The sequence below is a fragment of the Tubulanus polymorphus genome, chromosome 3 (assembly GCF_964204645.1).
Source record: "Tubulanus polymorphus chromosome 3, tnTubPoly1.2, whole genome shotgun sequence".
NCBI classification, from domain to species: domain Eukaryota; kingdom Metazoa; phylum Nemertea; class Palaeonemertea; order Tubulaniformes; family Tubulanidae; genus Tubulanus; species Tubulanus polymorphus.
The window spans coordinates 27,435,905-27,463,809 of record NC_134027.1 but is presented as its reverse complement, the minus strand read 5'-3'; the positions used below and the strand labels follow the sequence as shown (position 1 = coordinate 27,463,809).

At 39.5% G+C, this 27,905-nt stretch overlaps 2 protein-coding genes across 5 annotated transcripts; both read right to left on the bottom strand.

Moving 5' to 3' along the window:
* Positions 1–1,217: 1,217 nt before the first annotated feature.
* LOC141901150 (FERM domain-containing protein 4A-like) lies at positions 1,218–17,112 on the bottom strand. Of its 4 annotated transcripts, XM_074788250.1 has the most exons (22): positions 16,981–17,112; positions 16,714–16,779; positions 16,417–16,511; positions 15,730–15,822; positions 15,557–15,641; positions 13,238–13,317; positions 12,702–12,785; positions 12,090–12,155; positions 11,930–11,987; positions 11,279–11,365; positions 10,464–10,540; positions 9,173–9,277; positions 8,133–8,156; positions 6,775–6,916; positions 6,258–6,408; positions 5,899–6,035; positions 5,495–5,623; positions 5,230–5,373; positions 4,884–4,962; positions 4,757–4,795; positions 4,450–4,621; positions 1,218–3,928 (listed from the first exon to the last, which is right to left on the bottom strand). In XM_074788250.1, the coding sequence occupies exons 2-22, from the start codon at positions 16,777–16,779 to the stop codon at positions 2,791–2,793; spliced, it is 3,051 nt and encodes a 1,016-aa protein (XP_074644351.1). In that variant the 5' UTR covers positions 16,981–17,112; the 3' UTR covers positions 1,218–2,790. The 4 variants fall into 4 exon arrangements, with proteins under 4 accessions (XP_074644351.1, XP_074644352.1, XP_074644353.1 ...); XM_074788251.1 differs by lacking the exon at positions 8,133–8,156; XM_074788252.1 differs by lacking the exon at positions 9,173–9,277.
* Positions 17,113–18,872: 1,760 nt separating this feature from the next.
* On the bottom strand, positions 18,873–20,355 carry LOC141902452 (mitochondrial potassium channel-like). The gene is made up of 2 exons (XM_074790184.1): positions 20,009–20,355; positions 18,873–19,729 (listed from the first exon to the last, which is right to left on the bottom strand). The coding sequence occupies exons 1-2, from the start codon at positions 20,339–20,341 to the stop codon at positions 18,914–18,916; spliced, it is 1,149 nt and encodes a 382-aa protein (XP_074646285.1). The 5' UTR covers positions 20,342–20,355; the 3' UTR covers positions 18,873–18,913.
* Between the last annotated feature and the right edge of the window lie 7,550 nt (positions 20,356–27,905).

The window sequence follows — 27,905 nt, the reverse complement described above, 5'->3', positions numbered from 1 at the left end:
CCTACTGGTGTACACAGCGACCCCTACTGGTGGACAGTGTGACCCCTACTGGTGTACACAGCGACCCCTACTGGTGGACAGTGTGACCCCTACTGGTGTACACAGCGACCCCTACTGGTGGACAGTGTGACCACTACTGTGTACACAGTGGAGACCCCTATTGGTGGACAGTGTGACCCCTACTGGTGTACACAGTGTGACCCCTACTGGTGGAGTGTGACCCCCTACTGGTGTACACAGCAACCCCTACTGGTGGACAGTGTGACCCCTACTGGTGTACACAGCGACCCCTACTGGTGGACAGTGTGACCCCTACTGGTGTACACAGCGACCCCTACTGGTGGACAGTGTGACCCTTACTGGTGTACACAGCGACCCTGGTGGACAGTGTGACCCCTACTGGTGTACACAGCAGCGACCCCTACTGGTGGAGTGTGTGACCCCTACTGGTGTTCACAGTGACCCCTACTGGTGGACAGTGTGACCCTACTGGTGTACACAGCGACCCCTGGTGTACACAGTGTGTGTGACCCCTACTGGTGTACACAGCAACCCCTACTGGTGTTCACAGCAGCGACCCCTACTGGTGGACAGTGTGACCCTTACTGGTGTTCACAGCGACCCCTACTGGTGGACAGTGTGACCCTTACTGGTGTTCACAGCGACCCCTGGTGGACAGTGTGACCACTACTGTGTACACAGCGACCCCTGGTGGACAGCGTGACCACTACTGTGTACACAGTGACCCCTATTGGTGGACAGCGTGACCACTACTGTGTACACAGTGACCCCTACTGGTGGACAGTGTGACCCTTACTGGTGTTCACAGCGACCCCTGGTGGACAGTGTGACCACTACTGTGTACACAGCGACCCCTGGTGGACAGCGTGACCACTACTGTGTACACAGTGACCCCTATTGGTGGACAGTGTGACCCTTACTGGTGTTCACAGTGTGTGTGACCCCTACTGGTGGACAGTGTGACCCTACTGGTGTACACAGCGACCCCTACTGGTGTACGCAGTGACCTCTACTGGTGTTCACAGCAACCCGGGCCCCAATTCTGTTCCCAAGATAACATTCAAAATTTTCTTGAGGGAGGACATGCAAGCGCGGCGCCCCCTGTGAAGCATTCACACATACAGTAATAACTGCAAACATGTAAAAATGCAATATCCTTAGAAACTAAAGTAATAAACATAAAAATTCTTGATGATTTCAGTAGTTTATTATTCATAAAAAAACTTAAGAAACATGAGACATGTTTTTTGTTTTATACACAGAATATAATTATTATATACATCGACTTATAAACAGTGTACATTATAAATAAAAATACACATTACTCAGTGCAGCACAGTAGCATCAATACAGTTCATCGCTCAAACCTGACACATTACTCAGTGCAGCACAGTAGCATCGATACAGTTCATCGCTCAAACCTGACACATTACTCAGTGCAGCACAGTAGCATCAATACAGTTCATCGCTCAAACCTGCATCTGAAATACAGTCGAATCTTTTTACAACCAACGACAGGACACCAGGAAATCTACTTCGTTATAATCACAAAATAAATGTTCAAGTAAGGTAATATCTGAGTTCATTACAACATGGATCCACTGTATTTAACTATTTACTTGAAGACCGGATAAGGTGTTGATTATCAGGTGCATATTCCTGATACTCAGGATGATAGGTGTTCAGGTATTCCTGATAGGAGGTACTCAGGATGATAGGTACTCGGGTATTCCTGATAGGAGGTACTCAGGATGATAGGTACGGTATTTAAAGTATTTCTGGTAGGTACTTGCATATTCCTGATACTCCTAGGTGTTCAGGTATTGCTGATAGGTACTCAGGGTGATAGGTACTCGGATATCCCTGATAGAGGTACTCGCGTATTGAAGGTTATCCAGTACAGGGTGTCAGACAAAGCAATTACTTCATAAACATGTATATCATAAAGGTATCAGCTAATTTCACTATGAGATCATTGTTATAGATATTTTGTTTTTTTGATCAGCAAATTCTGGTTTATCTGATAAAGGAACACATACACAGTAATAGACACGTTGTATATTATCAGCATTCTTCACGGAAATAGCAGCTACAATTTGAGCTAGAGTTTAATATAAAGAGGCAGTTGAAGCTATCTGACACGACCTCTAGACCGAGAAAAATCCAGCTCCGCAATTCTCGATAAATTCACGATTTAAAATCAGTTTATTCTCTAAAGAACGGAGAACTGTAAAAACTGGAGCCATCAGGATTATTTACAATCACTTACATTTATTACACATGAATTCATTATTCGTTTTTTACTACCGCGACATAAATTGATATCATCATCATAAACAAAATCTGCAATTTGCATAAAAATGTGTTTAATTCATTATTTCTCGCGTAAATGAGAGAATGATTTAATCGACGTTGACACCATGAGGCAAGGCACACATAATATTACACATCAATCACTATACATATTACTGGTATTACACTGTTTACATATTACCGGCATTACGTAGGTCTATCCTGATATACACAGCAGTTTTAAAATAGTTTTTTAAAACTGAATAAATCGACTTTAAAAAAAATGTTTCTATAAAATTCACGTACAATTCAAAGCGATGATAAAGCCTTTTTTCGATTTTCGGTTCGGGATTTTTTAAAAGCAGATCATTTTTCCATTTCATACGACGATTTAAAAATCATTTTTACAAAAAAAAAATGGCGACGACTGAAACGAGATGAGATTTAGAAGCAGTGATGAATAAAGCGACGTCTCATTTATACGAGTCTTTGAGAACTAGTTTTAGGCGGTTCCTGAACCGGTTCACACGTCAGCGGTTGACCGCTAAATGCCGCTAGTTTTTGAGCGAACTGAGGCGAATGATACGATTGTTGTTTGTGTTGCGGGTCGCCGTGGTAACCAGCGTTATAATCAGGTTCGCCGGCGGCGTAGTGTAACGGAACGGCTCGGGCGTAACCGACCTGAACCGGTCCGGTCGCGTACTGTAACCCGGGACTCATAGATTCATAGTGTACCGAATGAGCGCATTGAGAAGTAATCGGTGACCGATCGACTGGAGACTGGTCGATCTGAGGTTGTAATCTCTGTCGTTCCACGCTTCGCGCCCTCCTCAGTTTCTCGCTGTATTTATAGAAATCCGACATTTCGTACGGTTTCGTTTCCTCCCTGAAATGTGGATTCTGCGTTACTTTAGTAAACGATTGTCCACGTGGATACTGAACGGCGTTCTGTTCCGTATCGTAAATATCCACGCTGCTATCGTCTTCTATATTCGATAAATCCACAGTTTCGTTATGTCCGAAATAAATAGGTGAATCGGTAGGCATAGGTTGACCTACGTACCAACTCTTAGGTATATCGACAGTCTGAGGTTGCTGCTGCTGCTGCTGCTGCTGATGCTGCATGCTATCTATAGAACTACCAACACCTGAACCGCAGCTATCCGAATAAGATAAAGTCTGTAATCCGTGTTTCCGGTAATCGTCCATCATACTCTTTTTAGTGGAACCGCTGTAGCTGAAATTACGCTCTAAACTGCCGTAATGTTTGCTGTAATCGGCGAATTTCTCTTCCATTCCGAGTTGTCGAACGCCGGCGTCTAAACTACCGTGGCGACACATGTGCTGACGATACAAACTATCGGCCTCGTCGGCGCTCTGAGGACTCTTTAACTCATCGGCGCTGTCGTAACGCGACGTGCGATGTGAATTAACGTTATATAGATTGTGTATATCACCGCGTGAACCTCCCGAGTGACTGCTCACGTTATCGTAATCCGACTGAAAACTACCGCTAGAATACAGATGACTGTGAGTCGATAACGTCGGATACATCTGTTTACGATACTCCGTACGAGTAACCGAACTCGTCTGATAACCGTAACCTAGGAAACCCCTGAAACCATACAACAATCGCATTATTATCAATATTAAGCAGGAATCTGAATTAATACAAAACTACAGCAAACTGGATTGCAGTACAGTAGCGCCTCACTAGTAGCGTTTAAAATAATAAACTGTTTTGACTGTCGGAGTAGTTTGCTGGGAGCGAGTTTGACTATTATAATTTCACGCGTTGAGAAGTAATATCAATATCTCTGAGATACCAGGTTTTATCCGGGATTTCTCTGCCGAGACAGATCAAATAATTATAAAACAAGTTTCATTTCTATATAATGATGTGTTTGATGTTCAGTAGAACACATTTATCCCTATTCTCAAAACAAATCTGAACTAATACAAAACTACAGACAACTGGATTACAGAACAGTAGCCTCACTACTGGCGTTTAAAATAAGAGACTACAGTCACCTGGATTATTAGGTTTGTGCACCTCACTGCTGGCATTTAAAATAACAAACTGTTTTGACTGTTGGAGTAGTTTGCTGGGAGTGAGTTTGAGATTTATATAATTACCTGTTTGGCGAAACATCACGTGCTGCATGGCGACTAGGACTAGAGGGTGAAGCGTCGACCAGTGAACATTGAGACGAACTGGTCGACGGCTCACGTTCGACCAGTTGACTCGTTTCGTCACCGGCGTTACGTTCAATCGCCGGAGATGGATTTAATGATAGAATATCCGATTCTGAAAAACAAATTATCGACTCATTAAATCAGTCGACTGAGATATCAATCTCAAATATCACTCTCAAATCACGCTTTAAAGCTAAGTCTTTTCTATTTTGATGTTTAATCTAAAATGATTGTAGAGATATCTTACCACTATCAGTGGGTCCAATACTTCCTTCACTTTCTCTATCTACAATTATAAAATATATTGATAGAAATGAAACTAATGTCTCTGAAATATATCTATGCATTATAGTATTACAAGTAGAATTCCTGACCTTCGAATTGTGATTGTAGAATTGCATCTTTGCCTTGTTCCTTTCTTAAATCATTCAACTGTTGTTCTAAATCTTTCAACTATAAAAATATACGTATCATAGATTTAGTAAATTCACAAATTCAGAGGGTCCAAAATTCCCTGACATTTCCCTGACCCTGTACCAAAAATTCCCTCAATTATAAGATATCCTCAGTGGGGGTTGTTTCTAATCAAGAGGTTCCTTGTGACACTCATCACCAGAAAGAACAACAACAATTCTCTGATTTTCAAGAAGAGTGTAAAAATTCCCTGAGTTAGTGTCAAACCCTGTAATGCTCAACTGCTAGAACCGTGTGATAACGTACTTTATCAAAAGCTCTTTGATAATCATCTTTTCGTTGTCGACGAACTTTTCGCTGTTTTTTATCTTTAAACAGACGATAAGCGGCAGAAGTGATCTGTTTCTGAAGTTCGAAATCGAGTTCTAATTTCGCCAGTTTTTCCTCTTCCTGAAATCAACGAGAATTTCAGAATTCATCATCCGATGTAAGCTGATGTTTACTGCGCCCAGCTTCATGAAAAACTTATAAATCACAAATTAGAGCTCGTTAAATAAGTATTGTTTTTTACCTCAGTTCGACCTTCTCCGTAAACCATCTTCGGCGATAAAGTAAATGCAGTTCCGACTCGACGTCTAATCGGAGGGGGGTCCTCTCCGGGGATTGTCGGTAATTCTGGAGGAAGTTCTCCAGTTATTGACTGAAATCATCAACAAATAATCAATAATTAATCAACATTGACGTGTTCTGCTGCGAGATGTTGAGTTACCCCATTATTCTATTCAACGGCAATTTATATCAACAAGTCAACATGAATGAGATTGAGGGCACAATGTAAAACAATGGTGCAATTTTGTTGAAAATTCTTTGTAAGGGTATTTTTCCCGTGTAAACACCCCCAACTCCTAGAATACCTCTCCCCCAACTCCTAGAATACCTCTCTTTACTCAGGTAACGTTTCATAGAAATTCTTACCGCTTCTTTGAGACATATGATTTTTAATTCTTCAGTTTTTTTGCGTAGTTCGTCCTCAAGGGCGTCTTTACGAGCTTTCAAAGCCGTGAACATATCACGATTTGCTGTTTTCATTTCTTCACCTTCGAATCTCGGCACTAAAATATCAGATATATCACAAATGAGAATATCAGATATATTACCAATGAGTATATATCAATTATATATCAGGAATGATAATCTCATCAGATATATCGACCCCGGAATATCAAATATCTCAATAATAAGTTACACATATCAGGAATGAAAATATCATTAGATTTATATCAGTAATAAAAATATTAAATATATCAGGAATAATAATATCGTCATCAACTTACGATCTATTTTGGATCCACCACAGTGTGATAAACTAGTAGCACTGCTACAATGACTGATACTATCAGTACCTGATGAACTGTATAATGACGGAGTGCTTTGTGATAATTCAGCTGCTATTTCACTCATAGAACGAGCTATTGGAATATACGTCTACAAAATATAAACTGTACTTCACAATAAGGGAAATAGACGGTTTTCACTAACAGAATTCACCCTGACTTTATTGAATTTGGACCGGCACCGAGTAAGGATTCTAGTACTCGGTCAAAAACTCGATTTAGCCGAGTTGTCACATGACACACTGAAATCATCTCTATTTTTTAGTCCCCCCAATTCGTATTTTCTTATTTACTAAGTGTAAGTCATCATCGGGGTAAGTCGTCAGATTTCTGAAGTCATCTCTATTTTTGAGTCTCGATTTTCTCAATTTACTTAGCGCAAGTCATCAACATAATCTAAAAGTGTGAGTTTGACTAATAGATTATCAAGCTGCTGATGCTTGATGGTGATTTTTACCTTGCTCTGTTTGCGATCGAGGTAGAATTGATGTTGAGAAACTGCCATTGACCAGATACATTTAGTTAAAGGAGGTGAAATAGCGAACCAAGCGAATACATTAACGTTACTCGGTCCAAACGTCCTCTTACTCACTGATACTCTACAAATACATAACAACAACAATTCATTCCGTTAAAATTCAAATCAATTTAACGCTCGACATCGGTTACTTCACAAAAAGCAGACGTGGATCTAGAGGTTCGTTTCAGGGTAGAGACCACTGTCTTCCAATTGAGGTTAACAACATTTTTCCGAGATGGATATCTTTAAAACCTTTCCAAGGCCCACCTTCCTATTTCACTAGATCCACCCCTTGAAAAAGTGTTACAATATGAGAGATCTTCCTGATGATGCAGAGTAGGTGGAGTAGATTTTAGAAGAGAAAGGTGTGGTAGGTATGGTGAATGCTGTGTGATTGAGTGATTGCTGTCACTGGTTTCATCAACGATGATAGAAGGCGGGTCAAACTGCAGAAACTGTCACTCAAAACTCATGCAGTCATTCTTCACACATAATAGAACAAGCAGGTTCTATTGTTATTATTATTGTCAATGGCTTTTTCCGATAGAGTTAGAGAGAGAGAGTTGAGTGAGAGGGAGGGGGAAGAGAGGGGGAGAGAGGGGGGAAGAGAGAGGGAGGAGCCTGAAATTGAATTAGAAAATTATTATATTACTTCTTTTTCATGCTCGATTAATAGACATGCAACAAACACAATAATAAATACAAACAAACATGAAAAATATACAGCAGCAAACTGTAGCAGTCAGAGTGACTGTAGCAGTCTAATATCTGCAGTCACTGTCTGTCCAGAAACAGAAACAGAGACTGTAGCAGTCTAATATCTGTGTCTGCAGAAACAGAGACTGTAGCAGTCTAATATCTGTGTCTGCAGAAACAGAGACTGTAGCAGTCTAATATCTGTGTCTGCAGAAACAGAGACTGTAGCAGTCTAATATCCGTCTCTGCAGAAACAGAGACTGTAGCAGTCCAATATCCGTCTCTGCAGAAACAGAGACTGTAGCAGTCCAATATCCGTCTCTGCAGAAACAGAGACTGTAGCAGTCTAATATCCGTCCCTGCAGAAACAGAGACTGTAGCAGTCTAATATCTGTGTCTGCAAAAACAGCAGTCACTGTCTGTCCAGAAACAGAAACAGAGACTGAAGCAGTCCAGTCACTGTCTCTCTCATCTCTCAAGAGAAACAGAGACTAAAGCAGTCAGCCAGCTTCTTTGAACAGAGATAGAGACCGTAGCAGTCAGTTGTCAATTTCTCTGATGGCAAGACAGATAGTACTGTGTACTTAAGTTATTGATACCTGTGTTTTTTTTTGTTCAATCGCCTGAAATTCAAAACTGAAATTATCAACTTTTTTTTCTATTTATAACAGCACAAAATTTACCAATATATACGAGACATTTTTTACAAGAATACATTTTTCATAAGGAACGATCTTTAGAACCATTTTCAGCTGAAGTAAAATCAAACACCGGTCGATGATTTGGTGAACGTTTCAGGGTTTTGAAAGCGACTCGTATGAATAATGTTTAAATACAGAACTAATGTTTGACTTGACAAAACATTTGAACTAAAACAGAATTAGACTGAAGAATATACAACATTAAACATATAAAACACTAACGCAATAGAAATAAACAGCATTTTGTTCGAGACAAAAAACTAATTGAAAGACAAAATGATCAGTAAAGACAATACCTGTCCTCACTAGCCGCAGTAACCTCCTATAAGAATCTAACCCTGGCAGGTGAGGACTCAGTGTTAGATACAATCAGTACAGACAATACCTGTCCTCCCTAGCCGCAGTAACTACCCCCTTATGAATCCAACTCTGGCAGGTGAGGACTCAGTGTTAGGTACGATCAGTACAGACAATAAGGCAATACCTGTCCTCACTAGCTGCAGTAACCTCCTACATGACTCTAACCCTGGCAGGTGAGGACTCAGTGTTAGATACAATCAGTACAGACAATACCTGTCCTCCCTAGCCGCAGTAACTACCCCCTTATGAATCCAACTCTGGCAGGTGAGGACTCAGTGTTAGGTACGATCAGTACAGACAATAAGGCAATACCTGTCCTCACTAGCTGCAGTAACCTCCTACATGACTCTAACCCTGGCAGGTGAGGACTCAGTGTTAGATACAATCAGTACAGACAATACCTGTCCTCACTAGCCGCAGTAACCCCCCCTTATGAATCCAACTCTGGCAGGTGAGGACTCAGTGCTAAGTATATGAATGTGTAATGTAGTATGTGAGGCAGCTGTGGCAGTCAAGGAAGGAGAAGTTGCAGGAGGAGCAGGAGGAGGAGGAGCAGGAGGAGCAGGAGGAATACTTACTGAGTAGTTGGGTCAGATATTGCATCAGATAACTCATCGAACTCGTCTAGAGGTTCTTGTATTGCTTCTTCGTACAAGTTGAAACTGCTCAGCGTATGCACAATACTAAACACAACCATTCAGAAAAAACAAATATCAACCACCAGCAGCAGCAGCAGCAGCAGCAATACATGCTCCCTACTCGTCGTCGGTTCAATTCAATAATACATGCTCCCTACGCGTAGTTGGTATTCAATCTCAGATCCGGATTACATCAATTTGAAACCGAGACCCAAAAATCTTGACGCAAAACTTCAAAGAAATTTTACTGAAAATCTGAGATGAAATACCGACATCTCTGGCACTAGTTTTAATCGCATGCTTTTCTTGATTTAAACGATCTATATACTAGAGTAACGCCATCTAGCAGCAATAATTAACAACTAGTGAAAGATGCAATCGTTCTTTCAAATATTTGCCTGGATCAAAATTGTTTTGAGAAAAACGGATGCAAAATCTGACCGTTATATTTGCAGGGTTGGATGTTTTTCAGATTTAACTTTGAAAAATATCCAAAAATCGAGTTATTTGATTATTGTATTTTAGTAAGAATTAGTGGCAATGTTAGAATCCTTGAGATACTTTAGATACTTTAGTATTCATTGAAAAGAAAAGAGTAATCCGGAAAGCAGCAAGAAATATTAGGCAATTTTTTCTTCGGAAATGCTCCCAGTAAAATTGACCTCGGATCTACAATAGACTGCTAAGTATTCTCTGATGCGGCAAGACTGGGACAGAGTGAATCAACATCTTCTAACACTTTCTCCCAGTGACAATCAGAGGTAATCAGCTCTGTGACAATCAGAGTCCGCGACACGTGACAATCAGAGACAATCGCAGTCTACTGTATTAAACATTGTCATTTATATTTAGTACAGCATCTAAAATTCAAACAAGATTTCCTGAAAATAAACTGTGATCAGTAAACAATGACAGAGTAAGAGAGAGCAGGTGTGCCGTCTGATGAAGAGCTAACTCAATATTAGATCCTGTTATTCAAGTTAAAAATAAAAATAAAACGGAGTTAAAACAGAATTACTACATTAAACAACAACCATGCATCATTATCACCTCCCAGCAAGCGATAGAGAGCACTACTGCTATACTACTGTGACAGTGGGTCGGGTTAATAAATCAGGCCAGTAATCAAACTGCATCTTTCACTCAAATCAATTATAACATGCAGTAATATTAGCGTTCGTTGACCTAGTTTATTGACCTAGTTCTAGCAGACTGTTTATATTTCACTCACCGTTTCGGGTCGTGCACTTCAATGGAAAACTTTTTATCGCGGAAATATAAATTCTCGAGTTGCTTCCAAGCAAATACCTGAAAAAAAAAACCCAAAAATATAAACATCAACTCTTACAGCTGAAGACTGTAGTTTAGGCGCACGGTATTAACCTAACGTTATGCAACACTATTTACCAGAATGATGACGGGACAGTGTGCGATCTAAACACTTGTTCGATTGCCCGGGACGAGTATATTATCATTAGGGCAAATAGGTTATCACTATCACTTGTCCACCGGGCTAGTGCATTTATATAGCTCAAAGCCATTTCCCAATCGATACAACAGTTGGAATGCTTGTATAGGGCGAACAGATATTTGAGAGGGCAAATAAAATATCAGATATACTTGCCCCTGGGCAAGTGGTTTTTATTCTTTAGATCAGACCCTGTCTAAACTGTCATCTTACCCTGACCCTCAGTAACACTAGCACCACATAGCACTGACCACAAACTGCTGTCTGTCTAACCCCTTTTACCCTGACCCTCAGTAACACTAGCACCACACAGCAGAACATTGACTCCAAACTGCTGTCTGTCTTACCCCCTTTACCCTGACTATCAGTAACACTAGTGCCACATGACAGCTGATGGGTGACCCCCAAACCGCAATCTTACCCAAACCCTCAGTAACACTAGTACCACATAGCACTGACCCCAAACTGCTGTCTGTCTTTCCCTTTCACCCTGACTATCAGTAAGACAAGTGCCACAGAACAGCTGAAAATTTACCCCTAAACCACAATATTTGTAACAGGTAAATCTAAAAACTTACTCTTCTGGGTATTTTTTTATCTGTTTGATCGTACTGAGCTATTCCTTTATGACTAAGACCTAACCACCAGGGCATACCATGTTTATCCTGTAATACATGATTACAATAGTACATTACAGTCAATAGTTGTGCGACAGGTCAACTATAAACACAAGCATCAAACCATGAATCAAACATTTACAACTTACACGGTCAAACTAGTTTCTATTATGTTCAATTATTATAATTGTGTAAAAACACAATTGAATTAATTATTACAAGATTAGAGTTGAATAAATGGAGAATATGATGAAAGTCACTTAATGTGACAAGTTTTGAATTCATTTCTTTGTTTTCGATGAAGGTATATAAAATCTATTATACGGAGATCATCAATTATTTCAGAATTTATATTTTATGAACTGTACTTTAGAATAGCCTCAGACATGGAGAATAGATTATAAAATCAAACCTTACAGTATGCAGATTATATAATTAATAATATGTAGGTTTTTCATTTCAAGTTTTGATAAATAAATTTCGTTTTTAATCTTCTAAATTTGTATGTATTGGGCTTCAAATGAAAGTGACTGACAGGTGCTGCCATCTGCGAATGATTGAACGTACTATGACTCATAATGAGAGTGATTCAACTTTACACGAAATAAATACCTTTACTTCATAATAGTGAATTCCATACGTGGGCAGTGACTCTACAATTGTCATATAACTGAAATAATCAAACAAGTTTTATATGAATGACAATCGGAACCCCGTTTTTACACAGGATACCCTGATAGAGACATGCTCGCGTGGGGGTGGAAAAACTTACTTAACAATAGATGAACCACGAGATAAACCGGCTAACTTCTTATAATGTATTACTACTTGTTCCTCGCTGGAAATTAAATAAATATAAAGAGTTCATAGACTCAAATCTTAGAACATGATTTTCCGTGACTTTTTGTGGCTCAATATAGAGAATTTTTAGTGAAATTCCATGAGTCGATGTAGACAAATTTAAAGCTTATCGTCTGTGGACACCAAGTGCAAACACCTGGGTCCAATTTCACGAAAAATCTTAAATCTTTGGTTTCATTGCTATTGTGGTTACTTCACATTGTCAATGAGGACAACAATTCAAACTTAACTGATTTAAGCTTTTTAACTTGTTCAGAAAAAGGCCTGTAGAATTTGACAGGCAATTTTATAGTTTCCAACTCATTCACCAGGCATTTTTCATATTACCGAAATCTGTTACTTATCGTTATGTTGACGATATCAAACACAATAAGTGATTCTTATCAAATATATTCTTCATTTAAACTGATAAACAATTAACCACAAACCAGCAGTGAATTATATACCGATTAAACATGTATTGAATGAATCACTGAATTCTAACAATCTGCACTTGTTGATATTATATAGATATAACACGTACCAGTATGATAATGAAGGATGTTGTTCTAGCGTTCGTACTGGAAGTACTGGTAACTTTTTCAAGTCTTTCTTCGCCGTTTCATCACTAAAAATTATAGTTTATCACTATTTCCATTTTCAACGGTAACTAGTTACACTCAATGAAGTCTTCGTTATAGAGTTGTCAATTTCCACCCATTTAATCCCCAGTTGGGCCAGTCTCACAGTCGTGACTTAAGTCCAAAAGCTGTTTTAAATCTTAAGACTGGTCTCAAGTTGTTATATTAGCTATAGAACTAAGTTGGTCTCAGACTGGTCTCATGTCTAAGCCATGACTATACAACCGGCCCCTGAGAGATTTTTCCCCAGAATTTCCAGGGTACACAAATTACAGGGTGCATCACAATTTTAAAGTTTTTTAAGTTCAAGGTTTAAATAGTAACAATTCATTTTTCATAGAATCATATACTGATAAAGAAACACGTGGTCAATAACAATATCTCCAGGTTTTCCCCCTATATCAATGAGATCAGTGATAAAGAAAGTGTCAATACTTACTCTGTACAGTCACCACAAGTAGCCTGTAATACATGAGCAGCGAGTTCGAACGCGGTATCACTATCACATTCTACTAAACCCTACATAGAGACAGAGAGAGAGAGAGAGAGAGAGAGTGAGAAATCATTTGAAATAGAAATTAGGACAAAATCATCATCTACTAATCTACATTATACAGGTCAAACAGCACTTATAACAGTTGACAAATATAAACAATACCAGTATATATAGAGAGATAGAGAGAGCTGCACTCCTCCCTCCCCCTCTTCCCTCGACTAATTGGAGCACTTCCTCAATTAGACAAAAATTTACAGGAAAAAATAAGTAATTACACGATGTAATAAGCAGAGATATAGAGTTCAGAGTTCCTACAGATTACAGGCAATCACTGATCTGAGCCTCGCTTCAGGGTTCCTACAGATTACAGGCAATCACTGATCTGAGCCTCGCAACGCTAGAGGTGGAGAAACTAGAATGAGACAAGCGAAATTCACAAGTGAAGTTACAGGGTTTGTGGTGAATACCATTGAAATATCGTGGCCGCTATTATTTTAAGTTTGAAAAAAATTGGTTGACAATCGCAGCCTCTAGACTGTTTATCACTTGTGACAGTAGTGTATTCAGATGCCCCCCTCTAACTATAGTTCTGTGCCCCCCTAACTATAGTTCTGTGCCCCCCTAACTATAGTTCTGTGCCCCCTCCCAATAGTTCCGAGCTGAAGAGTTTAAAACTACAACCGTGGAACTGAGTTGAGATGAATATAGGCCTACTGTTCTTATTAAACAGGAAATAACACATTCAGTGATCTGAATCTATATAACACTGATGATGTACTCTGATCGAGAACCTACTACTGATCTACTACCGGGTTCCTGTTAGCTGGGTTTGAATAGAATTTTAAAATGTAATTGGACTTTAAAAAGTTAATACAAGTATTAAAATACGGTAGTATTTTAATTATAATAATTTGTGTTGTTTTCCGGGAAACTGAAACAAACATTTCCTGATTTCACGTTCAGAATCTAACTAACCGGGTTCCTACTAACAGTAGCAGGGCTAACAACATATAAATCTGACAATTGTAAATTATAAAGACTAATAATGCTAAAATCGGAATAGATGAATATTTGAAGAATTAATAGATTGTCCAGAAGCTGTTGGGATACATATCCTGATATGTTTCAGGGAGGGTTGTTTAGTAGAGGAGAATCAGCTCAGCTCAGTAACATATACCAATACTAACGCAACTAAAGGGTTTAACATCTAGATCTACACGACATTTTTATTTCATTTTCTGGTTTAGTATTTATGAATCATTCATTTCCCCCCTCTCTCCACCACACACAGATAACACCCTTCTTTCTTTCCCCCCTCTCTCCACCACACACAGATAACACCCTTCTTTCTTTCCCCCCTCTCTCCACCACACACAGATAACACCCTTCTTTCTTTCCCCCCTCTCTCCACCACACACAGATAACACCCTTCTTTCTTTCCCCCCTCTCTCCACCACACACAGATAACACCCTTCTTTCTTTCCCCCCTCTCTCCACCACACACAGATAACACCCTTCTTTCTTTCCCCCCTCTCTCCACCACACACAGATAACACCCTTCTTTCTTTCCCCCCTCTCTCCACCACACACAGATAACAACCTTCTTTCTTTCCCCCCTCTCTCCACCACACACAGATAACACCCTTCTTTCTTTCCCCCCTCTCTCCACCACACACAGATAACAACCTTCTTTCTTTCCCCCCTCTCTCCACCACACACAGATAACAACCTTCTTTCTTTCCCCCCTCTCTCCACCACACACAGATAACACCCTTCTTTCTTTCCCCCCTCTCTCCACCACACACAGATAACACCCTTCTTTCTTTCCCCCCTCTCTCCACCACACACAGATAACACCCTTCTTTCTTTCCCCCCTCTCTCCACCACACACAGATAACACCCTTCTTTCTTTCCCCCCTCTCTCCACCACAGACAGATAACACCCTTCTTTCTTTCCCCCCTCTCTCCACCACACACAGATAACACCCTTCTTTCTTTCCCCCCTCTCTCCACCACACACAGATAACACCCTTCTTTCTATGCATCACAGATAATGTTTCCATTCAATGAGTAACAAAACTTCCGTTTTTTTTGTTCATATCATAAAAAAGTTCATCTTTAAATGTGAGATGCATTTTGAAAGCTGTTCTGTTGATAACTGGAAAGATTGAAACAGGTGCAGGAGGAATCAGTCCACCTGTCTCCCTGGTGTAAGGTGAAGAAAGTCACCACCCATTAAAAGATAAGAATAATCAGTCGTACCTTGTATATAGATTGTTTAGCTTGTAAATAGAAAGCCTCTACGGTGGTTGTTTCTCGTAAGAAAGCGATACTTTCAATAAAGAATCTGAAATAGAAAAATAAATCATTAAAATCAATCTTTTCAATTGAATTGATGATTTTTCTATCGGTATCGAAATTAATGAAATACTTACTTGATTCTAAAATGCAGGATGATTGTTCCATGTTTGCGTGGAATGTCGTGATCCAGAACTTTCCTGTCCAATTGAATCCAGTTATAATGTCCTCTGAAAAACATCAGTAGAAATCAGAGAAAACTTCAAACAATGTGAAAACATGATGACATAAAAACCAACTATAAATGAATTCAAAATATTACAAGAAGCCTGTCAGCCGAGATAGCTGCGCTGGGTTTGGTTGATGGCAGGAGAAAGATTGGAAGTAAATTGTGATTGAAAAGAAAAAAGCTTAGTAGAGAAGAGTTCAAGACAATCCATCAAAAATATCTCTTCCAAAATAACTTACAACTTTCCAAAATAACTAGATTTTGTCTTTGCAGACAAACTTTTTGAGTAAACCTTAAAAAAGCTTCTTGTGCTAGGGATCTAATTTCATTAAAAATCATTTGACACAACATTTCAGAATCTCTAACAGCTGAATAAATACGAATCAATTCCAAGAAGTCAAAGAACAAACAATAAATCTATTAAGTAAATTTAGTTTTTTAGTCATTTAAATTCATGATAATAAATAACAAATTTCGAAATTAAGTTTCTAAACAACAAGTTTCGAAATTTAGTTTCTAAATAACAAGTTTCGAAATTTAGTAATTCTGTCTATAAACCTGTGATCAATAATGAATTGAGGGTTAAAAAACTTACGTGTCATCTTGGAATGCTAATCCAAAATATTCCTTTTCCTTCAGATTGAAATGTGATGCGACTAAATCTAATAAATCCACAGCGTATAATTTCGGCTGAAAACAAAAAATATGAGATCAATTTTTAAAATCCAAATCATAAATTTCAAATTGTCTAACTTTAAAGGAAAAATTAATAAAACAGAATACAGTTAATTAGTCTAGACATCATCGATCAGGAGATTAAACAATGCTTAAAACGCAGATGAAAATCTTGCGGAAATGACAATTAAATAATGTTTATGTTTGTGTTTGTTACCTGAATAATGAATTCAATTTTCCTGTCATCAAGAAGAATGACTTGACTCTTCCTTCCTTCGCTCATCTGTAAACAACATCAATAAAATAATTTTTAAAATCTCTGCAGTCTCGGGGGTTTAAAGGATGGGTAGACTATCTCTTCAAAAGAAGCATTCAAAATGATGATTGATAATTTGTAAAATTTGTTATGTTGTTGTTCGGATTCAGAAAATTGAAATTCAGATTGTGGACGGTGCTGCTGATGATGGTGTGTATTAAATCTTACATTGTCTGTTCGTGTAATCAGCTATAAACAACATCAAACAACAGTAAAACACTACAGCTAATCATCATCTCTACTGATCCTCTTTTCCCGATCCTTTCCTTCCTCGATTCACAGACAAGCGGCCATTATTCATTCACACTTCCGGTATCGTACAATATCACTAAAACTCGGGATGGGAATAAGAAAAGTTAAAACCCGGTCTCGGACTGTAGGTGACTAGGTACCCGCGGTGGGACACCCAGTGACATGTACATCCTCTTCTCAGTATCAGGACCACTTTGAATCAGCATCAGTAATTACTGGGTTCGAACCCGGGACACCTCTGTACATCCTCTATTCAGCATCAGGACTACTTTGAATCAGTATCAGTAATTACTGGGTTCGAACCCGGGGCACCTCTGTACATCCTCTATTCAGCATCAGGACCACTCTGAATCAGTATCAGTAATTACTGGGTTCGAACCCGGGACGCCCATGTACATCCTCTATTCAGTATCAGGACCACTCTGAATCAGTATCAGTAATTACTGGGTTCGAACCCGGGACGCCCATGTACATCCTCTATTCAGTATCAGGACCACTCTGAATCAGTATCAGTAATTACTGGGTTCGAACCCGGGACGCCCATGTACATCCTCTATTCAGTATCAGGACCACTCTGAATCAGTATCAGTAATTACTGGGTTCAAACCCGGGACGCCCATGTACATCCTCTATTCAGTATCAGGACCACTCTGAATCAGTATCAGTAATTACTGGGTTCAAACCCGGGACGCCCATGTACATCCTCTATTCAGTATCAGGACCACTCTGAATCAGTATCAGTAATTACTGGGTCTGAACCCGGGACACCCCTGTACATCCTCTATTCAGTATCAGGACCACTCTGAATCAGTATCAGTAATTACTGATTATCCTCAATTTAACACAATAACTGAATCATTAATTATTGAGTGCAGTTTATTTTCTATCTATGCATATATAACAATAATATTCATTGATTGAAAACATCAATCATCATTATTCCAGATCACAGCTTTTAAAGCAACACAATTCAACATGAATTTTCTATATTCTACAATCTGAATATAAAAACAGTTCAATATCATTTCAATCCATCCATGGGAATCCTATGAGTGCTCCCGTTTTGACTTGATTCCAAGAAGCAGTGTTTAAAACACTTAACATTTATTACCGGTATCTTTCACAACAACTGTAAAAGCAGGAGGTCAATGGGAATCAGGAACCTCAGAACCGAGGTCAATGAGAATCAAGAACCTCAGAACAGAGGTCAATCGGAATCAAGAACCTCAGAACCGAGGTCAATGAGAATCAAGAACCTCAGAACCGAGGTCAATGAGAATCAGGAACCTCAGAACTGAGGTCAATGAGAATCAGGAACCTCAGAACGGAGGTCAATGAGAATCAGGAACCTCAGAACGGAGGTCAATGAGAATCAGGAACCTCAGAACGGAGGTCAATGAGAATCAGGAACCTCAGAACGGAGGTCAATGAGAATCAGGAACCTCAGAACGGAGGTCAATGAGAATCAGGAACCTCAGAACCGAGGTCAATGAGAATCAGGAACCTCAGAACCAAGGTCAATGAGAATCAGGAACCTCAGAACAGAGTTCAATGAGAATCAGGAACCTCTGGTCAAAGGTCAATGAGAATCAGGAACCTCTGGTCCAAGGTCAATGAGAATCAGGAACCTCAGAACGGAGGTCAATGAGAATCAGGAACCTCAGAACAGAGTTCAATGAGAATCAGGAACCTCTGATCCGAGGTCAATGAGAATCAGGAACCTCTGATCCGAGGTCAATGAGAATCAGGAACCTCAGAACTGAGGTCAATGAGAATCAGGAACCACAGAACGGAGGTCAATGAGAATCAGGAACCTTTGGTCGTAGGGATAACTAAGAATACACTGGATTCAGGAACCTCTGAATACTGCGTATAATATAGGAACAGCTACGGCTAACGCACCGTAAACAAATGCTACTGTCGCTAATGAGTTTATCTTGATTTTATATTCGAGGTTTTTCTCGGTATCATTCAACATATCGTGTATTTGAGGTCCTATATAAACTACTCTACTGTCTATAGATGAATCAGTTGCAGCACCTGCAGCACCAGCTGCGGCCGATGATAAAACTATCTGTTTTATTTCAGCGATTTGTTTTTTCAAATGTTTATCCTGATTTTGTAATAATTGCGAGACATCGTTCGAGGAATCACCGAGTTTAACGGTTACCGATTCGTCGGGTTTTCCCCGAGTCGAGAGTCCGACGATTCCCGCGTTATTTTTAAAATCGACTAAAATCGATTCGATCTCGTCGTGTTGCCGCTCGACGGTTTTTCCGAGTTTTCGAATTTCTCGATTTCGTAAGAAGTTATTAACGGTCGCTCCGAGAATTCCGATAAACGCTCCGACCATCGATCCTAAAATCGACCAGTATTTTGTGCGTTCCGTACGAGCTCTCTCTTTCTCGTGACTGTCCCGAACAGCCGTGCACAGCTCCGTGAAATAACTCCTCTCGTCCTTCTCGTGCTGCGCGTGTTTATCGTGCGTCGTCACTTCCTGCCTATAGAGGGCGTGTTGATCTTTGAGTAATTCGAGGAATCGATCGTCTCCTCTCGGAGTTTTATCCAACTCATGATCGATATCTTTAAGTTTCGATTGAACTTGCGTCAGTATCTGTTGTTGCTCGCGACGTTTTTCTTGAGCTTCGGCAAAATTACGTTCAGCCTGAAAATAATCGACAACAATTGAACAATTGTGTCTATGGTTACGGAGTTCTCCACAGGGGCGTGTCACTGACTGGGGTTCAAAATCAAAGATTCATTAGTATCCTATGACATGAAGGTACCACAAGTTGGTACCTGCCGAGCTAGGCTATTATTGTAAACCTTTGATTTAGAACCCGCAGCTTCATGTGACAGGCCTCTATGAAGCAGGGCTGCAGCACTAACAACACGGAGCTGGCTGTGTGACGCCAGTATTGAATGGACTTGTTGCTTTGCTGACCTCTAGAACATTTTGTTGAGCAGTTTTCACATCGGTTAAACCAATAAAATCCTCGTACCACATCATTATTCCACTGACTTTCTGATTAGAAACTGCTTCATCGACAAGTTTTGCTACTATTCCCGGTTTTTGCTTCCCAGCATCAGCTGCAACAGCAGCAGCTGCAGCTTGTGGCTGCGCTGCTGAAGGTGGTGTGGCTGGCATTTTATCTTGTGTCACATTAGAACTCATCAGTCGTGTACACTGCAGCTGTATTGATTCAGGAGGCAGTGGTTTAACTGACAGCAGAAATCTTTTATTCAGATTTAAAATAGTTTTAGCCATATTCGCCATTCTAACCAGGTCAATATAGCGATAATTGCATTGAATTTATTAGATTTACAATACCAAATATCGGGGCGTACGTCACTGATTGGGAAATTGTCGGAGTAACCCAGCCTCGGGTGACTACCATTACTCAATATCGGGATGAATAATCGGGCGGGCTCAGTGTGAAGAGATTCCTTGCAACATATCAAAATTTCGAACTGGCCTTTTTGGGTACTGGAAAATGACAATCAAATGTTCACGATGATAACGCCAATAAACTCTACGCATGAATTTAGGACAGCAATTCATAACATCAACATTTGGCGTTTTGTTGAGTTTTGGCAAATTTGGCTGATGGCGGCCGGCGAGCGTTAAGTGTCATGTTTTTCTACGTCCACTTACCGAGATTAGTGCATCGCAGCGCCTTCAGTGGAGAGCTTCCAAGCGAGGCTCCGATGTTGCTTGCCTTGTACATTAATCCTCTCTCATCCGCCGACCACACACTGGTCAGACTGGTCGGGACTGTTCCTGGCTGATGGTCGTGTCCGCCGGGTCAGAATCCTAGTACCCCAGTAAGGGCCAAATTCAGTTCTCGTATCTAGTCGACTTGTGGTCGGAACTAATAACCGAATGCGCTTTATTTCCGAACTATTTCCAAACTATGGTTCCGACTAACTGACATTCGGTTTTACTTAGTTCGACTATAGTCGCGACTAAGTCCGATAACCAAAGTTTGCCCAGTGTACGTGGGACACCAGTCAATTTCAGTCTCCTCGTGATGGAATGAAAATGTTTCGGAATTTTCTGCAAATTTTTCATCCCGAAACAACTGATTCCAGACAGCCGTGTAGGTTAGCTGTGTTTGTTTCAATACTCTCAATTTCGGCACAATTTTTCCTATAACTCGTCGTAATAGTTACCGATATGAAATTGATTTATTTTCCTCTAGAAAATTGAAGCTTTCGCAGAAAATTTCAAAACAGGTTCATTCCACAAGTTCGAATTCTGAGTATTGTCCCACTGAAGTTCTCTTCGTCAAAGAAGGCTGGAAATCGAATCTTAGTCTTAGAAGTTTTCCTCAATGTCCAAGAGAAATGGGCCTGCTGCTTTCAAGGGTTCGAATCAAGCCCGAGTTGTCATGTGTCCAATGACGAAGGCTGCGACAGTGGGTCCGAATCAGGAATTAAAACACGATGTTCCCTTATTCCGTAGAGGAGCCTGGGGTATAAACCAGGTTTAGAATAATTATAACGAGACAAGTATAAGTATACAATATAGGTTTATTTGACGCACAAGCTTTCGTTACTAATCAGTATTTATAGGCAGACTGACACTAATTAGAGAGAACCGAGTGAGAAGAGTAATTACAAAATACATAATACAATACATATTACAATACACAATACAATACATGGTACAACACATAAAACAATACATAATATAATACATGGTACAATACATAATACAATACATATTACAATACATATATTACAATACATAACTGAGTGAGTTGATATATGATTAATTACAGAACAACAAAATAAGTGATGTATCTTGGATGCGCAAAAAGACATTAAAATGGCGCGAGATTACCTCCAAATAAAATAGCGCGAGATAAGTCTTCAAAATAAAATGGCGCGAGATGAGACTTCAAAATAAAATGGATGAGACTTCAAAATAAAATGGCGCGAGATGAGACTTCGAAATAAAATGACGCGAGATGAGACTTCAAAATAAAATGGCGCGTGAAAAATTTAATTCTATCATTTTAATGTGTAATATTGTATAAGTGTATATTTGTCTATTGTTTTATATTTGTATCACTGTTATCTGTATGTGTTTTGAGGGGTTAATAGTCCAACCTCCCTAGCTCTACATGTGTTAACGTTTATGTAGTTTCTATTATGTAGAAAAAAGTTGTCAAGTCCAAATCGTCAATTCCTCATCCTACCAAAGTCACGCTTAACCCACAAAATCGTGGAAGCTTCGTTTTAAGGGGAGGGGTGAGGGTGGGGGGCGTTGGATGATTGTGAAATATATTCAAAATACCTAAGAATTAACGGTTGAAATTATGTTTTAATTGGGGGGTCAAATAACTAGTTAGAACTAACATAAATTCTATCAATTCTATTTATCTACAAGAACTATTAGACATGTCATACAAGTCGCACCTGAATTTTTTCAAGCCACTCTGTCATCATCATTCAACTTCGGGTTCGATCTTCTGTGGCCCGGGGGGTCTTTTTCTTCTCACTGAAATCATGGACGTATCAACTCTAGTTGACAAGTCCACGCTGAAATATGTCCTACCTTATTCAATTCGGACCGCTCTTGTTTTCCATCAGTAGGCGAGTCTGTTAGTATCTTCCATGAAGCTGTAACACTGGGTACCGGTACCTGTTAATTAAACCTAACCTAACCCTAACCTAAAGTGCAACTATTTTTTCCTAAATCTAAACCTATAAAACATAATTTCGACCGCTAATGTTAAATAAATGTTCCACCTACCTTACAGCAACCTTGTAACGCGGATGAAGCAGCAATTTGAAAATGTAATCCTTTTATTTAAGAGTCAATCCTTAGGTCATTTTTAAATTCCGTGTCCTGTTGGCAAAATCCAGTTGTATTAATAATGAATAGTTTATCAGCTCAGCTGCGTTTGTTACAATCTAATGAAAATTCTCTTTTTCTAAAACGTGTCCTATCTGAGCAATAACCAGCGACAGAGACTTCTTCGCCGGGTAGAATTTCCAAGTGTAATGACAACTTGTAGGAGCGCCCACCAGTTTTTAACTGACCCCCTTAAAATTCGTAGCCGGTGATTGGTTGCATCACCGATAACAAAAGCTTCGGTGAATGATTTCAAAAGGTATTGCAGGTAGGTCACTGGCCATTCTTGAATTGCGGTCAATGGCATCTTTTCTTTTGAAGTTTGAAAATGCTTGGACGTTTGAAAACGCTGAGGTTATGTGGCGCTAATCGGGGATTATCCGGCCTGTTGCGTTGGTCTAGGCGTCGACATGAAGCCAGCCTTGGGCGTCGCTTCGCGGAAGGAAATTTAGAAAGTGTAAGGAAAAAAGTGTAAGGAGTGTCAGAATATTAATACTTTCATCCTCACGCAAGCCTCATGGTTAGCCAAGCGGATGATCGGTTAAAAATATGCACGCCAAATTCAGACAAATTATGACAAATCTGTTATTTTTAGTAACTAAACTGCTGCACCCCGTATATAGAACTGAAATAATCATTAAAGTCTCAATCTTCATAACTGCTGTATTATCAAAATATATAAAATAGTTTCTTATGTATTAGTATATTATGTAAAGATTTCAATATAATAATTTGTCTCTCTTGGTGACAATCTGAGGCTGTCATACTGCTAACCCCTACCAGTATTTGTAAAAAAATAATTAATTTTGTATCACATTTTCATAAATATTTTATTTGACAAATTGTGTGGAAGCCCAGGATTGGGCTTGTTTGTTTAGCAAATAAATGTTTGATTTGTGATGAATATCTGACTTATGAGTGGTGCTGAAGTCTGGTGGCCAGAGAGTATAGGCGTCGCCAGGGAGGTTCGGGGTGTGCGAACGAACACCCTTTTTCGGCTAGGTTTCTTCATTTTTTACTATATAAGAAGTCGTGTTTTTTCCACAAGGTAATCACTCAAGGTGGCGGGAAAACGCTTTTAATCGCTCCTAATTTCCACGGGGACTTCGGACCTTCCGTCCTCGTCCAAGGCAGCTTCGTTGCCTTACTAGATTCACCAAATTGCCGATATTCGGACCCCCATAAAAATCCTGGCGACGCCTATGGAGAGGCCTGTATTTATTTTTGGCCCTTCAGAAGGAGCTCAAGGACGTAGACTTCATTCCCTGCAGAGCTAAGAGGATATCCCTCCGTATAATTTTTTATTTAAAAGGACACAAAAGTCTAGACTGGGGCTTTTTTGGATCTGGTATAATTGAGGACAGCGTCTTCTACACTCGGTGTCTACTTCAGTATAAATTATAATTAATAAAATTGAGCATATACTTCCCCAATTTTATTAACATTATAATTAAAGATTATATTCTAACTCCAATTTTCGTTTTGTTACTTAGTGGATTTCGTTATTCAAATTATTCCTGTTTTATAAGGAACACGTGTTTTATGTATACCGGTAGTTATTGTGTTTACATGTTGAGATCACGTGATAGCATGTTAAATGTAGAAACAAAATGGCAGACCTGGTGTGAAAAAAAAAATTCGCGGCGAGCAGAAATGAGTGACTAATAAATGATTGAAGTAACATTTAAAAACCATATTCGACTGGATTAGCTTTTATTCTTTTCACACTTCAACAAAATAATTCTAAAAACACTTAGCAACAGTAAGCTAAGGATACATATGTAGAGTCCCTGAGTTGATGATCAGGGGCCGGTTGCATAGTCATGGCTAAGACTTAAACCAGTCTAAGACCAACTCAGTTCTATAGCCAATCTAACAACTTGAGACCAGTCTTAAGATTTAAGACCACTTTTGGACTTAAGTCACGACTGTGCAACTGGCCCCAGGGGCGCAAATTACAATAATTTAGGAATAAAAAAGCATTATGAAATGTTGTAGAATGGGACAGAATAATAACATATACCAAACACCAATAGCGCCGTGGAGTCTTGCTAATACATCTAGACATAACACAAGGAATCACTCAAATCTGATTTCTAAATGTCCTGCTGCACTACGCCGTGGTACTCAATTATTCTCTAGCGATGACAAAGGTTTCAATAGTATATGGAATTACAGAAAATCCATAAATTTCAACTGTATGATCACGGATTATATTTTGTATCGTAGCGCGTTCGTCTTCTGTTTGTTTCCTGACATCTGTTTCCGAAAAGAACGACAACGTCTCATCGGCCGATCTACGAACTTCTTTATCCCTTTCACTGATACACGGTCGACTAGGCATCAGAGCTGTATGGACCATCGCTCCAACTTTACCAACTGTATGCGATAGCGTTTGAGTTTTCGTTTCGGCCAAAACAGTGTGAATAGGGACTTTTTCACAACGAGTAGGAGGTTTTGTGTCGCCGGTGTTCTTCGAGAAGGTATTTTCTATTTCATCCCGGATAGTGTCACGAAAATCATCCGTTTCGATTGCGATGAAGGATCGGCCATTTTTGTTGGTGAGTTGAAATAGTGACCGCTCCAGGATGAGAACGAGGTTATCAAAGTAGTAGGTTGAATGCGAGAACACCAATAGATCATAGAAATCATTCGGTAGAAATGATCCACTGTCTTCCGAAAATGGTTGGTTGTGTATATTGTAAGTGAAGTTGAACTTACTCGCCAGTAAACTCATCCGTTCTTTTAGCTCAACCACCAGATGAGTATTCGGTTCCACACAATCTATCTGATCGATCGTAACATCTTCTCCAAGTTTATGCAACGTTTCTTCAAGCATATGCCCGTGAGCGGGACCTATTACCAGTACTCTCAATCCTCTATCTTCTCTTGCAGCACATTCAGCGAAACAGCATCGAAACGCTTTAGCTAAGTTAACCGGTATCGAGAAGATCGAATCTCCAACGACACAACCACAAACTCTTCGGAAGGAAGCATAAACATCGCTAAATGTCTCGTCATTCATGATAAACCGGCAGAATTGACTTTTCGATAGTGCAATGAGCTAACGCCTAAAAAATTGTCGTTTGACCTCCTAAACTGGCTTGCTTTTGAAGGTGACGTCAGAGTTTTTTTGTCAGCCAATGCTGGAGCCTGGAGGCCTGGGACAAAAGAATACTCATGAGATTTACAACCTCCCAGGGTCTATGAACGTTTGCGTATTAATGTCAGACAGACACTATTACTCAATGAAGGCTTCATTTGTGCGATGACCTTTTTTCAACCCAAATCAAAATTGTTTAACTACCCTTATTTATACAAGTAGGCGTGTCTCTGCAATGTGATAGATACAACTGTGTACAGTACAAAAAGGCTACGAATATATTACAAAATCCATAGTTCCATAATCTTAGTGTTAGCCTGTTTAATAAACGTAGTTACCCTAGTGTTGGCCTGTTAAATAAACGTAGTAACCCTAGTGTTGGCCTGTTAAATAAACATAGTAACCCTAGTGTTGGCCTGTTTAATAAACGTAGTAACCCTAGTGTTGGCCTGTTTAATAAACATAGTAACCCTAGTGTTGGCCTGGTTAATAAACGTAGTAACCCTAGTGTTGGCCTGGTTAATAAACGTAGTAACCCTAATGTTGGCCTGGTGAATAAACGCAGAAACCCTAGTGTTGGCCTGTTAAATAAACGCAGTAATCCTAGTGTTGGCCTGTTTAATAAACATAGTAACCCTAGTGTTGGCCTGGTGAATAAACGCAGAAACCCTAGTGTTGGCCTGTTAAATAAACGTAGTAACCCTAGTGTTGGCCTGTTTAATAAACGCAGAAACCCTAGTGTTGGCCTGGTGAATAAACATAGTAACCCTAGTGTTGGCCTGGTGAATAAACGCACTTATCCTAGTGTTGGCCTGTTTAATAAACGTAGTTACCCTAGTGTTGGCCTGTTAAATAAACGCAGTAATCCTAGTGTTGGCCTGTTTAATAAACATAGTAACCCTAGTGTTGGCCTGGTTAATAAACGTAGTAACCCTAATGTTGGCCTGGTGAATAAACGTAGTAATCCTAGTTTTGGCCTGGTCGCATTGTGGTGATCATAGAACTATAACGGAATAGTTATATGTAGTGATATATCTACATAGACTGGTTGCCTGTCCTATTCAATATGAATTATTGAAAATAGATACAGTTAACCAGTCTAATATCTAAACGAGTCCAATATGAAATAAGATTCGATTTACTAATCCTTTCGTTTTCCGACATCGAATCGGATTTAGCTAAACCGAATCAGATTCAATTTCGTAAAAGTGCCTATAGAATCGCAGACGCGCGAAAATAACGTGATGTGCTATTCAGTGAAACTGCAGAGTTATGAGTTTTTAATGAATTTCACTCATAAGGAGAGTCGGGATAAATACGAGTCTGAATGATGCAATACTACGTGTTCAACTATTTCTGAGCGATTAGCAATGTTTCATTAGTAGATCCATGACTTTCTACAGTATATTTACGAAGCGCGCGATTGTCATCTAGTTTATACTGTTTCTCAATTCGTCAACAACGTTAGGGTACAATTTCTTCATCCCGTTCACTAATACACGGCGGGTCGACAGGGCATCAGAGCCATTAACTCATCTTCCAACTTCACCAACTGTATGAAAAAAGTGTCAGTTTTTCGTTTTTGATAAAAGATCCTGGATATTGATGTTCACCAGATGAGGGGCATGCAGTTCAGCGAAAGTCGACGAATTTTATCCGGGAGTTACAATTGAATGCTGCTTTGCACTTGAAGTGGTTTGGATGCTAAATTATCCAAAGACGTTGATTTATTGTATAAAGGCAGATAAACAATTGCTATTTTGAAAATACAATAATGCGAATCCTTGGTGATACGGTTTTGGCTTTGTGGCAATATCAGATCGACCACAGACAGGTTACTGTATTCACTAAGTTTCATGCATTTAATTTGAATTC